The 12805-nt window shown below is 37.6% G+C and overlaps 2 protein-coding genes across 2 annotated transcripts; one reads left to right on the top strand and one right to left on the bottom strand.

Moving 5' to 3' along the window:
- Nucleotides 1–1486: 1486 nt before the first annotated feature.
- On the bottom strand, nt 1487–8688 carry alad (aminolevulinate dehydratase). Its single transcript, XM_046839807.1, has 12 exons — nt 8552–8688; nt 7248–7369; nt 6588–6638; nt 5481–5577; nt 5274–5409; nt 5094–5177; nt 4910–4998; nt 3796–3851; nt 3359–3446; nt 2835–2921; nt 2171–2300; nt 1487–2027 (listed from the first exon to the last, which is right to left on the bottom strand). Exons 2-12 carry the CDS (start codon nt 7364–7366, stop codon nt 1969–1971), a joined length of 996 nt encoding a protein of 331 aa, XP_046695763.1. The 5' UTR covers nt 7367–7369; nt 8552–8688; the 3' UTR covers nt 1487–1968.
- An 8-nt stretch (nt 8689–8696) lies between these two features.
- tmem203 (transmembrane protein 203) lies at nt 8697–12417 on the top strand. Its single transcript, XM_046839808.1, has 2 exons — nt 8697–8835; nt 11317–12417. The coding sequence occupies exon 2, from the start codon at nt 11400–11402 to the stop codon at nt 11811–11813; it is 414 nt and encodes a 137-aa protein (XP_046695764.1). The 5' UTR covers nt 8697–8835; nt 11317–11399; the 3' UTR covers nt 11814–12417.
- Nucleotides 12418–12805: the final 388 nt, after the last annotated feature.

Raw genomic sequence — 12805 nt, 5'->3', positions numbered from 1 at the left:
TCGATTGACGATTCATCGAACAGAGCTCAGGTTGGACTTCTGACACAGGATCAACACCTGATCCTCAAAATAGATCACATTTTATTAGTGGAGGGTCGTCATGGCCAGCAAGGGCTTCTCTGCTGACCTAATGTATATCAGAATTACTGACTTAATGATTTAATGTAACATAAATCCCATGAATATGTATTAAATGATTCCCAAAAGTCCATTCTCTTCCATAGCTTTTCTCTAAGTCGAGCTACTACAAGGAGACTTTCTATTCAATCAGATTTCAGCCGTCAGGTCATGTGTTGCCGGGGAACAAAGGGAACTGTGAAGGGCTTACAGCAGTTCCCTTTTGCTACAGTTACGATTTGCAAACACTGACGTGCGCTCTCTGACCATCCAATCAGCGCACTAGTCAGTGTTTGCAAATTGCATCTGTAGCAAACTGTACAAGCTCAAACATATACCCAAACCTATTTATGTAGTCATGCCTTTTGCCAGTAGATTTTTATTAGGTAAAGGAGTAGATCTGCAGGAATCATAGAGTATTTGGAGAAATGGGATTTTTGGAAAATGTTGTCTCCCTACTCACGCATTCATTTAAGTTAATTGTGGTGTGGTGTTATCCCAGAGATCCATCAAGTCTACACTGCCTTCTGGCTCTCCATTTCAGTTGTGCTGCGATGGCTTGTCTTGCCGGAGCCCCTACTTACACCCAGATCACACTGTACAATGTCTTTAACTTTTATGTAAGAATAAATATATTTAATAATCCTTATTTCTTTTCCCTGTCACCTCCTCTACTGTATGACTCTCCGACTCTCTCTTTCGAGGTAAACATGCTATTGAGGTACCAATGACCAGTGATCCTGTACTTTCCTTCTGTCAAGATCTGCCGGATTCATCCCTATCTCTTTTTAATTGGAGAACACACTGTGTAGCTGAAGATCGCCCCACATGAACCACCTAAACATCCATGTAGTTACTGAGCAACTTAAGATTTATGAGGATGGTTTTGCACATTAATAGTAACAGTCAATGGATCAGGATTACATTTGGCATGAAAAGTTCACTGAACAGTTCATCGCAACAATGATTCATCTATAATGAATGGAAATTCAGTGCCACCCAGATAAGGATGGATTTTCTTTCAGAGTCTGGTTCCTCTAAAGACTTCTTCCCCATGAAGTCTCAGGAAATTTTTATTTGCCACTATCGACACTGGCTCGCTAATTAGGGATATACTTTTAGAGACATACATTTAAAATGTACAATCCTAATATATTTATCTATGTAAAGCTGCTTTAGGACAATGTTCATTGTAATTGTAAATTCATCCATCCATCCATCCATCCATCCATCCATCCATCCATCCATCCATCCATCCATCCATCCATCCATCCATCTATCTATCTATCTATCTATCTATCTATCTATGCCATACCCATCCTTTTGTGTCTTATTTTCGTGTGTATATTATATAATTAATGCATTAATGTGTGTGTGACAAATAACATTTTATTTGTTTTGATCACAAAACAAAATCCGTGTTTATTCCAGCCACAGGATTGCCACAAATGCCACAGAACCTGTAATTTTACACACATATCATTTGTAATCCCACATTAAATTACAATCTGTAAAGGATACATCGATTTTTAGAAAGCTGGTTGGTACTCAAAAAAAGAAAAGAAAAAAAAAAAGTAAAAAAGAAATCCACATAATAATCAAATTAGTTTAATCAGTGTCATGATAGCTAGCTGTTTTCAGGAGTAAGTTTCTTTTTCTATAGTTTGTTAGTTTGCATAGCTCAATAACCATCCACAGACCTTATATCATATGAACCCCCTCTCCACAAAGTACTACAATTAGAAAACTCATTCTCTCGATTACAGCGATTCAGCGAATCCTATATTTATCATCAACCTTTAATGCCCTTTGGAATACATCTGAAGAAATCCACAAAATGCAGGGAGCTGGTCACTCTGTGAGCCATGTGAGGAGCTGAGGAGTGTAGTAAGTGATAATAATGTCTGCTCCTAGAAAGAAAAAAAAATGTAGTGTAAATAAATAAAACAGAAAAAAATTAACTAAATCAACAAATAACACAACTAACCAAAGCTTACACATGACTAAATAACACAGCCTGAACAGTGTAAAAGTGTAGTTCTTTTAGTCTCACCTGCACGCCGAAAAGCGGTCATTGCTTCCAGGACGGCTGTACGCAGGTCGAAGGCTCCGGCTTGAGCTCCGTGCCACAGCATCGCAAACTCCCCGGACACATTGTAAACCGCCAGTGGGTGCGTCGGGTGCTGAACCAGAGAAACACCACTAATATATATACAGTATCTCCCAAAAGTGAGTGCCCCCCTCACATTTCAGCAACCATTTTATTAAATCTTCTTAAGGGACATCACTATAGGAATGAAACTTGGATATATTTTAGATTAGTCACTGTGCAGATTGTGTAGCAGTACAGATTTACTGTCCTCTGAAAATAAACTAAGCGAACAGCCATTATTGTCTAATAAACTAAAGTCAGTACTTCACAGAACTTGTTTCTGGTCCTTTTAAGCTTGAATTTCTTTGTGACATGTTTCGACAACTGCCCTGAGATTTCAAATACAAGTGAGATTATGGAGATGTGCGTTTCCTCAGTACACAGAAACGTGTTGAAATTGTTTGCTGTTGCGTTCAGATGTACGTTCCAGATGCGGTAGTCGTGAAGTGAATAGAAAAAAACGCTGAAATGCTCCTTCAGTTGCTTTGCAACATAAATCGATATAAAATGCCTTATGCACGAAACAAGTTCGTGCTTGTGATTGGTGTCGGCATGAAATACACACCTTATCCTTGACCTCCCTCAGAATATCCAGATAAGGCAGTCCTGGTTTCACCATCAGCATATCGGCTCCCTCTTTTACATCCCGATCCTAAAGAAACAAGAAAACAGCGAGTCCAGTAGCGTCGTGTTCTGAATAACATGCTGCATACAAGTTCATTACAAATTAATATACACTCTATGGACAAAAGTTTGTGGACACCTAATCATAATTTGAATGTGCTTTTAAATATCCCATTCACATTTAGACCCCATTTGCCATGAAGGAGTTAGTAAGGTTATGGATCTGTAGGGTCAGAGGTCAGAGTTCTTAATGGTGCTGGCTACGTGCACAGGTGCATTATTTAACCGATTTGGGTCTCCTTGTTCAAGTGAATGGATATTGTTATGCTACCACATGTAAAGACTTTCTATAGGGCCTTCAACTCCGTGGTTACAGTTTGGGAAAGAACTACCTATGGTTTGAAAAGTCAGGTGTAACAATACTTTTGTCCGTACGGTGCATTCTTTTGATCTGGATCTACTTACACAGGCTCGCAGTGCCAGTCCTCGGGCACCAGGGGGTAGCTGATAGCATCGCCTGTCTCCAAAGGCTGGCTTGGACTGAGCAGCATCCCTGTAACAATCAGATTCGAGTTCTAATTCGAGTGTATCAGACAAAACTCGTGAGGCTTCATGAAACTGCAGAGGAGAGGGGACATGTGGGAGATTGACCAATAAACATTCAATTGAAATATCATAATACCAGACCTGGACAAATTCACACATTTGATGTAGAAGCTTTAGATTTGAACAGCAATGAACAAAAATACAAAAGTACAGTCTTCTACAACTAATAAATAAAAAAAATATATACAGAGCTCTCGTTTCGTCACAATCGTTTATTTTTAAATATATTATTTAATATATCGATAGCTGAAAAAATCAGGTGTTTGAATACTTTTGTTCACATATATGTACAATACCTGAATGGCCCGTAGTAACAGGAAGCAAACTTGGCACTGTAGCTCAGCACTGAAACCTGGGGAGGAAACAGGATTTTATCAGGTGCTTTCAAAAAGGCGACGTCTGCTTTAATTGTGGAACATTTTATTAACATTATTTTATTAATCTATTTTTTTAAAACCAGGGATCAGCAAACCTTTTTTCTGTGAGGGCCGCATCATTTTTCCTTTCTTTAATGTTGGGCCGGTCAATCTTTAACAAAATAATTACATGGACCGAATTGACTACCAGTGTTATTGTGGAGATTTTATTATGATTTTAAATGTATTTATTATGAACGCTAGATTAGTTGATTATTTTGTTACGCACCATACAGACAAATAAACATTACTTTTCAAGAGATATATACCCTATTAAAAGAGCATTATTAATATCATAATGACTTTTTTTTTTTAGATTCATTGCTATTAAAATCAAAACATTTCCTTACTTATGCATATGCCTATAGATGGTGAGTGAATCAAACACATAAATTAGGCTTGTTAATAACTAAAGGTCGACCGATAGTGGATTTTATTAATACCGAAAGCTCATCATACTTAATTAACCAAACCGAATAATCAAACAATTATTTTAATTAATCACAGTCACGTGTAAAAAAAAACAAACAGCACGTAGCGTCAGCAATTCGCCTCTAGAGGCCGCTCTCGTAATTAACCGGAAGATGGAAAAACTATTGGTATAGATTTTTTGCGATAGCCGATAATTTTATCAAACAACTATCGGTGCTACAACCTCTATTTATAACTAAAATTTTTGTTTGAAATTTTATATGAAATAAAAATTTCTAAATGTATCTCTGCCATTGTTCAAAAAGTCAAAATTTATTTCGTTTTCAGTTCTTAAATGCTCTTTAATGCATGATAGCTCATGAAATAATGTATTATAATTTTGATATTATATGGTCCTATATCCCCAAGCTACATCCTTATACATCTTTTCAAACTTCTGATGACCAATTTTTTTTTTAAGCTTCTATACAAAGACATACAATTTCGATTCGAAATGTACAAAATGCCGTTAGAGGCAAAATATGTGAAGGTTGAATCAGGAGAATAGACCCCTGATATTTACCTTATTGCCAACATCATTGGATATGAGCGCTTGCTTAATGGCTGCAATGCGTCCATCCATCATGTCTGACGGAGCGATAATGTGGCAACCTGAAGACACAGAGAGATACAGATATATTAATGAATAAAGGATACAGATATAACAGGTGTTATAACAGTTACGTTTTTTTTTTTTTTTAACTAACCAGCTTGTGTGTACGCCAGCGCCACCTCGGCCAGTCTCCTACAACTGGCTGCGTTATCCAGGGTCCCATCTTCACGCAGGATACCTGAAGAGGAGAAATGAGAACGGGAAAGTGAGATCAGATCGCTACACAGGGACGAGACCATCACACTTTTCAGAAAATGAAGAAAAACGTGCTGACCGCAGTGCCCGTGTGACGTGTAAGGACAGAGACACACGTCGCAAGCCAGCACCAGATTAGGGAACAGAGCTCGCAGTTTCTTCACAGCTTGAACAGCAGGAGTATCGTCGGTGTCTGCCCCAGAGCCTCGCTCATCCTGGAAGAAGAACATTGCATCAGGATCTTCATAAGCCTGCCATCGCGATGTAAAAAACTTGCTTTACACACCTTTGCGATTTTGGCAGGAACTCCAAAAATCAGTACGCATTTCAAGCCTTTTTCCACTAGAGGGCGCAGCATACCTTCTAGCTTATTAACACCATATCTGCAATCCGAAACAGATAACACAGGGTTAGCACTAACATAAAAACAGTCTACATGGACAAATGTTTTGGGACACCAGACGTTTCCAGCCATGTGAAGTTACGCCTCAAACTATTCCCACAAACTTGGGAAACACATAACTGTACAGAATGTCTGGATGTGGTAGCATTAAATTTCACTTTCACTTAAACTAGGAGACTCCAGCATGACAATCCAGCTCCATGAAGATCTGCTTTACATGAGTTGAAAGATGTTTAAGGTCTTGAGTGGCCTGCAATTGAGCTCTGACCTCAACCTTATTGAACACTTATTGAGTGCACTTCCTGGAAAAAAGTATTGGGACGCCTGACTTTTACTCAAACTTTTACCACAGAGTACTCAAACTTACTCAAACTTTTACCACGGAGTTACCACACAATTCCAAGGGATGTCTCAAGGTGCGTTAGCATTACATTTTCCTGTTCACAGCTACAGCTCCATAAAGATATACTTTACATGGAATGGAGTGAAAGATGCTGACTGCACTTCAGAACTCCTCACCTCACCTACATCAGTAAATCACCACAACGAAAATCCAGTGGAACCGCTTACCAGAAGAGCGGCAGCAAATGCAGACTAAATGTGGAATGATATTTTCAAACACCACGTACAAATCTTATAGTCGGGGGTCCACAAACTTTTGTTTATTTAGGGTATTTTAAAATTTGCAAAAAAAAAGTGGAATATTACTGGAGTTATACAGTGGTTTTTTTTGGTTTTGTTTGACTGTTAAAACGAATGAATGAGGGTGTGTGCCTTTAAAAAAAAAAAAAAAAAGAACAAAAAGAATTTGGTGTTTATCTTTGTTTTAGGAGGGCTGGCATGCGGATCCACCCAGTGCATATCTTATCTACTCTCTCCAGCCTAGACCCAGACTCAACCTTAACCTCAACCTACAAATTCAGCATCTACTAAAGCATTTATAAAGGTTCTCAAACAAACTTAATTGTCCAACAAAGACAGTGGTCTCACCTTGCTTGGCCTGGCAGACTCGCAATCGGTTCCACTGCATCAGGACTGTCACTGTGTAAAAAAACAGAACACTCGTTTAACACAAATCCGTTTTAATGTCACGTGGAAACAGTGTGCAAGTGGAAGAAATCTTATATCGATCGGTAACAACGGAATATTCTAAGGCATTTTATTCCTCTAACATCACAATAACTGGTCAACCATTACAACTCTATGTTATGGAAAGGCAGGTGGGTTCGCTCTCATTATCACTTACACTAGAGCAGCTACAAATAATCGTTTGCGCTTTATAAGACTGTTACAATCCTATGCTTGGGATGGTACTGAGAAAGTGCAAAACCTACTAGAAAAAATCTAGTTTTTTTTTTTTAAACCACTGACACTGGGGACTCCTTCCATAAATGCTAAATAAATGAGTCGGTTTTGTTGTAAATTCTGCTTGAATTTGGATTTTGTTCCTAATTGATTCTATTTGAATTCTTTTACATTTTTATTCAACTCTAACTCTCATCTTTATAAACTTTGCTGCATCGTGTGTTACTGAATGATAATAAATGATATAAAGCATCAGCCATCTAACTTCGATTGTTCTCTGCTATAATGATTAACCTGAACTATTAAAAGAAATTGCCTCCACAAGGAAGCAGAAGAATGTATTACGTTATGAAGATGGGGTAGATCAGATTGTCAGGTCTCAGGTCTGATGCACACGTCTGCCAGTATCTGAGAGTGGGGTGGAAGTAGCCACTGTGCAGTATGGAGTCTGCCGCCTGTGCCATTTCCTGTAGATAACAGCCAAGATGTCATTTACTAAACACCCTGCAGGAACTTTCTTACCAAAACAGTAATAAATGTTTACCCTGATACAACCGTGTGAACCCTACTTGTAAAAGATTTAATCACAAATGTAACTGTGTCTGGTTTAATGACATTCCTTGCGAACTTCATGCGCATGCATGTGAAAGAGCTTCGCTAATCAAACAAGTACAGTTTTGCTTGTTTAAGACTTGAGTTTCAAAGCAGGTTTTCTCACGTATTATTCCACTTTCATGAGCACAAACTTTCATAACTTGTTTTATAACCAGATTCATTCTAAACACAAAATTATATTTACCTAGATCTTCATGATATTTGACACAAAAAAGTAGCACTGTTAACTCTTTAGAGAGTATAGATAGATGGATAGATGGATAGATAGATAGATAGATAGATAGATAGATAGATAGATAGATAGATAGAAATTAATTTTCCAAACTTTTGATTTTAGTTACAGTTTTTAGTTACAGTCATTTCATTCATTTTTATGCGACAGTATTTCTGATCATTATCTTTGTCTTCATCTCTTTCAGTGAATAAATAAACAAATTAATAAATGAATACACATATACAATGATTAAGCATATTATCTCTAATCTTAATCCTTTGACAATATAATTAGTCACACTTGTAATAACTTTATTAAACACATATCCACTATAACACTACTTTGTTGATTTTGATCAGCACCTGGCAACATATAAAAGAAATAAATAATTAAAATAATAATTATAATAATAATTATTAATACTTATAATAATTTGACTATTTGGCAAGAAATGCAATAGATGCATTTTTTATGAATAAATATTTGAAATTAGAAGCTAAAAGATCTCTATCTGATCATCTGGACACATTGCTGAAATTTTGGAAAATAAATCAAACTAAACTAATGTTTATGTAAAAAATCAAAAAACTAAATAACAACAACAACAACATTAAGATCATTAATGACTTGAGCTGTAAGTAGGTGAATAAGTGTGACCTCATTTTGTAGCTAAAACTCAGTTTCCTGTAACGGCGCTGTTTTTGCGAAACGCCAAAAACACAAATATTCAACACTAACACAAGTATTCAATACAAGACAATTCCCGTGTCAAAATAATAAAAAATAAAAATAATACAACAGTATTTCATTTCAGACTTACTCAAGCGTCGGGTATCTGCTCTTTTCTTGTTGTCTTTTCTTAAAACTGTGCACTCGTCCAAGCCGGGCTCATGTGAGCAGTCGCAGGAAAGGGGTGCCTTTGAGATTTATGGTCTAATCGGCTTCCGTCGAACGTCATCCCTCCGCGACGGTGCATAGAAACTAGTCACTACGCTCTAGTGGTTATTTCCACCGGCTCTGTTTCTTTATATCTCATAATCTATATTGACGCAGTTATCGAAAATGTGACGTTTGCTTGTTTTAGGATGCGCTGTTTGGGTTAAGGTAAGACTGTCTTCTTGTTAATCTGCTCGGTTCGATCAGGGTTGTGAACGATAGCTTAGCTGGCTCTAACTGAAATATATATACGTCGCCTAGTACAGCTCCAGTACCCGGATATACAATATATAACTGTCTTACAGTCTGAGAGGTTTGGATTAAAAAAAGCTCTAAAATATATGAGATAACGGGACAAAAAATAAAACGCTTAACGTGAAATTCAGTAATCAGATTAATAATAAAACATGCTAAATACAGACAAGCACAGGAGTCCATAATATGAACGCTTAATAAGTTTAATTACGCGTTATGCCTTTTTCTCTTTTAGAATGTCGACCTTAATGTTGTACAACTGTATCTTTATAACGCTTATAATAATGATAATAATAGTAGATTTGTGGGGGAGCAGGTCGAGGAGAGTCTGGAAGAGGTGGAGGTACGTGCTGGAGAGAAGGGAAATGAAAGTCAGTAGGAGAAAGACATGTGTGAGAATGAGAGGGAGGGCAGTGGAGTGATGCGGTTGCAGGGAGTAGAGGTGGAGAAGGTGGAGGAGTTTAAGTACCTGGGGTCAACAGTGCAATGTAATGGAGAGTGTGTTAGAAAAGAGTGCGGGCAGGGTGGAGTGGGTGGAGAAGAGTGATAGCAGGAGTGATTTATGTTAGAAGGGTATCTGTGAGGGTGAAAGGGAAAGTTTATAGGATTGTGGTGAGATTGTGGCTGTTGTATGGTTTAGAGACAGTGGCATTGAGTAAAAGACAGGAGGTGGAGGGTAGCAGAACTGAAGATGTGGATGGACAGGATTAGAAATTAGTTTATTAAAAGGACAGGGAATGTAGGACGTTTTGGAGACAAGGTGAGGGAGGTGTGATTGAGATGGTTTGGACATGTGCAGAGGAGGGACATATCGGTAGGAGAATGCTGAGGATGGAGCCACCAGGAAGGAGGAAAAGAGGAAGACCAAGGAGGAGGTTTATGGATGTGGTGAGGGAGGACATGCAGGTAGTTGGGTTGAAAGAGGCAGATGTAGAGGACAGGGGATATAGAGGACAGGTATGGAGGCGGATGATCCGCTAATGGGAGCAGCGAAAGAAGAAGAAGAAGAATAGTCAATGTGTTCTTGTCACTTATTATTAATCATTTCTGGTTTATTGAATAAAAAAAAATCACATTAAAAAGTCAACTCTGTCCATAAGGGTCTGTAAAATCTTACTAGGAAAAACATTTTACGAATCGTTTTAAAGAGTGATTTGTTAATTTTTTACTGGCGGCACTGAGCAAAGCATCGTGAAATCTGTGTAGGTTCTGTACAGGAAACAGAATCGATTAGTTTTGTTCTCGACTCTTCTGGTCCGAGTCGTTCGTTCTTTGGTCAAAGTGACTCCCATAGACGCTACTAAGGTGATGAATGAAATTATCATTCAAATATTTGTTCATTTTGATAAACGAGATTCAAACAAGCGAGTCACCAAAATGATCCGATCTTCCCATCACTAATGTGTTATAATAGTTTCAATAGTTTCAAGTTTTATTTGTCATATGTGCATTTTTAAGTGAGGCTCCAGGCAAATTACAGCAATAATAAATATTAAACATTTAAACAGAATGCGAAGGGGAAAAAAACGAAAGACGAAAAATTAGAGAATAATGAGGCATAGGAAAGTTATTTACAAATACAAATTATTTACAAGTGTGCAGAAGTGTATATATATATATATATATATATATATATATATATATATATATATATACACTTCTGCACACTTGTAAATAATTTGTATTATATATATAATATAAATATAAATATAAATAAAAATATAAAATGTCCGGTGTGGCGACCCCTAATGGCAGAAGACGAAAGAAGAAGAAGATTTATATATACAATGTCTATATATATATATCAAATGAATTATATGATTTACGTATATGTTATATGAGTACGTATAGGTTTGGTGTGCAAAAAATACGCAAAGATTTGTAGTGTCTAAGGAGGAGGAGATTCTGCGCCAGAACGAACAGCCAGCACACCAGGAGAAAAACAACACAGTAGTGATGGGAAGATCGGATCATTTTAGTGACGTGAGGTTGTTTGGAACTCGTTTATCAGAATGAACAAACTTTTCAAAACATTATTTCTTTTCTTTCCTTTGATCAGAAATTATATAAAATGTAACTTCTTGTTAAAATTCTGTCATCAGTGTGTTGCAATAGTGATGTACTGAATTGCAGTCACTGTCTGTGTGCCATATTCAGAGTTTGGTCGTAACCAGATAAGGACATTATATTGGATTTTATCCTGGAGGCCTACATTGTTAGTCCTTTCCACAATAAAATGTTGTATCCTACTCGTGGTTCTGAGTGCATTTTGAGACAGAATCATGCCGTAATCTCCCTGAGGATTATTGCCTTTTTTTTTTTTGTATGTAATTTCAACACTGTTTTCAATTAATCTTTTAGAAATGACCTAATTTTGTGCTTCATAATTTTCAGAATGCAACAGGACAAAATAGCGATCCAGGCTTCATGAGCTGCTGGCCTGCCATCCCCTAAAGCTGTACAAATCCCATCGCGCCATGCTTTTCTCTCTGCGCGAGCTGGTTCAATGGCTCGGCTTCGCCACCTTCGAGCTCTTCCTCCATCTCGCAGCGCTGCTCGTGTTCAGCATTTTCGTGGCTCTCCGTGTGGACCTGCTGACCACAGTGAGCTGGTGGCTGGTGTTCGTGCCTCTGTTCGCCGCAGACGGCCTCAGCACCTACTTCACGGCCATCGTCTCCATCCGACTGTATCAGGAAGGCGAGGAGCGGCTGGCCGTGCTGCGTCTGCTCTGGGTGCTCACCGTGCTCAGCCTCAAGCTGGTGTGCGAGGTGCTGCTTTGCCAGAAACTCGCCGATTACGAGCAGACGCGCGACCCGCTCTACGGCCTCATAGTCTCGCCCCTTTTCGTCCTCCTGCAGCTTCTCATGATTCGAGCATGCCGTGTTAATTAATGTCAATGACCATTGGCATTTTAATCATCTGGCTCAGTCCACGTGATCTTGAACGAACGTTCCATACACGTTATTTGCTAACGTTATTCAAATCAGAGGGAAACTTGGGTACAATTCAAAACTGCAGCGTTGATGACATTCATAAGCCTTGTTTTGGTTTTTCCTCCCTCATAAGGTCTTGACTCAAGTGTGTAAACCTGGTGTCATTTTATCCATTGAAGTGAATTCAGTTTTGTGTGTCGATGCTTGTTCTTTTTTATATATATATATATATATATATATATATATATATATACATTATTGTTATTATTTCTGATGTCCTAAATGCTGAACGACTTTGCCTTTTATTTCTCTCTTGAAATTCTTCTACCTGTATAATGACAACACAATTTTTTTTGTATATATTGTAAATAAATCAACATACATACACTCATTTGTCTCATGCTATCTCTCAATTCTCTATATAATGTCCTATAAGCTTCCTCTGAGGTCATTTCTTTTTAGTTTTTCTTGTTCTGTTTGTGCCTTTGTGACTATGATATATATAGTTTAATTATTTTGATTCAGACTTGACTTAATAATATATCATAATAATAAAAATCTGAAACATGGACTGAACTCTTTACCTACTGTATGTGATAAACATTTTTTTTTTTTTTTTTTACAGTAAATGATTAAATTTTACTGGGAAAGAAATGACAGCGGGAGGGAGGGAGGGAGGTGATATATTAGTGGTTAAGGCATCAGACTTTGGATCTGAAAGTTGTGAGTTTGAATCTCAGCCACACCAAGCTGCCACTTTTGGGCCCCTGAGCAAGGCCCTTAACCCAATAGGTGCTCAGTTGTCTAATTGAGATAAATTTAAGTTGCTCTGGATAAGGGCATCTGTCAAACGTAAAATGTAGAGCAAAAAAATTTAATTAAAGTTTACTTGTAGCTACAAGTTTATTAATATAAAATTCATTCTAGAAAATATTTTCCTTTAAACAACT

Source organism: Silurus meridionalis, chromosome 25 (genome assembly GCF_014805685.1).
Source record: "Silurus meridionalis isolate SWU-2019-XX chromosome 25, ASM1480568v1, whole genome shotgun sequence".
Classification (NCBI taxonomy): Eukaryota; Metazoa; Chordata; class Actinopteri; order Siluriformes; family Siluridae; genus Silurus; species Silurus meridionalis.
This window is presented reverse-complemented; position numbering and strand designations above follow the sequence as displayed.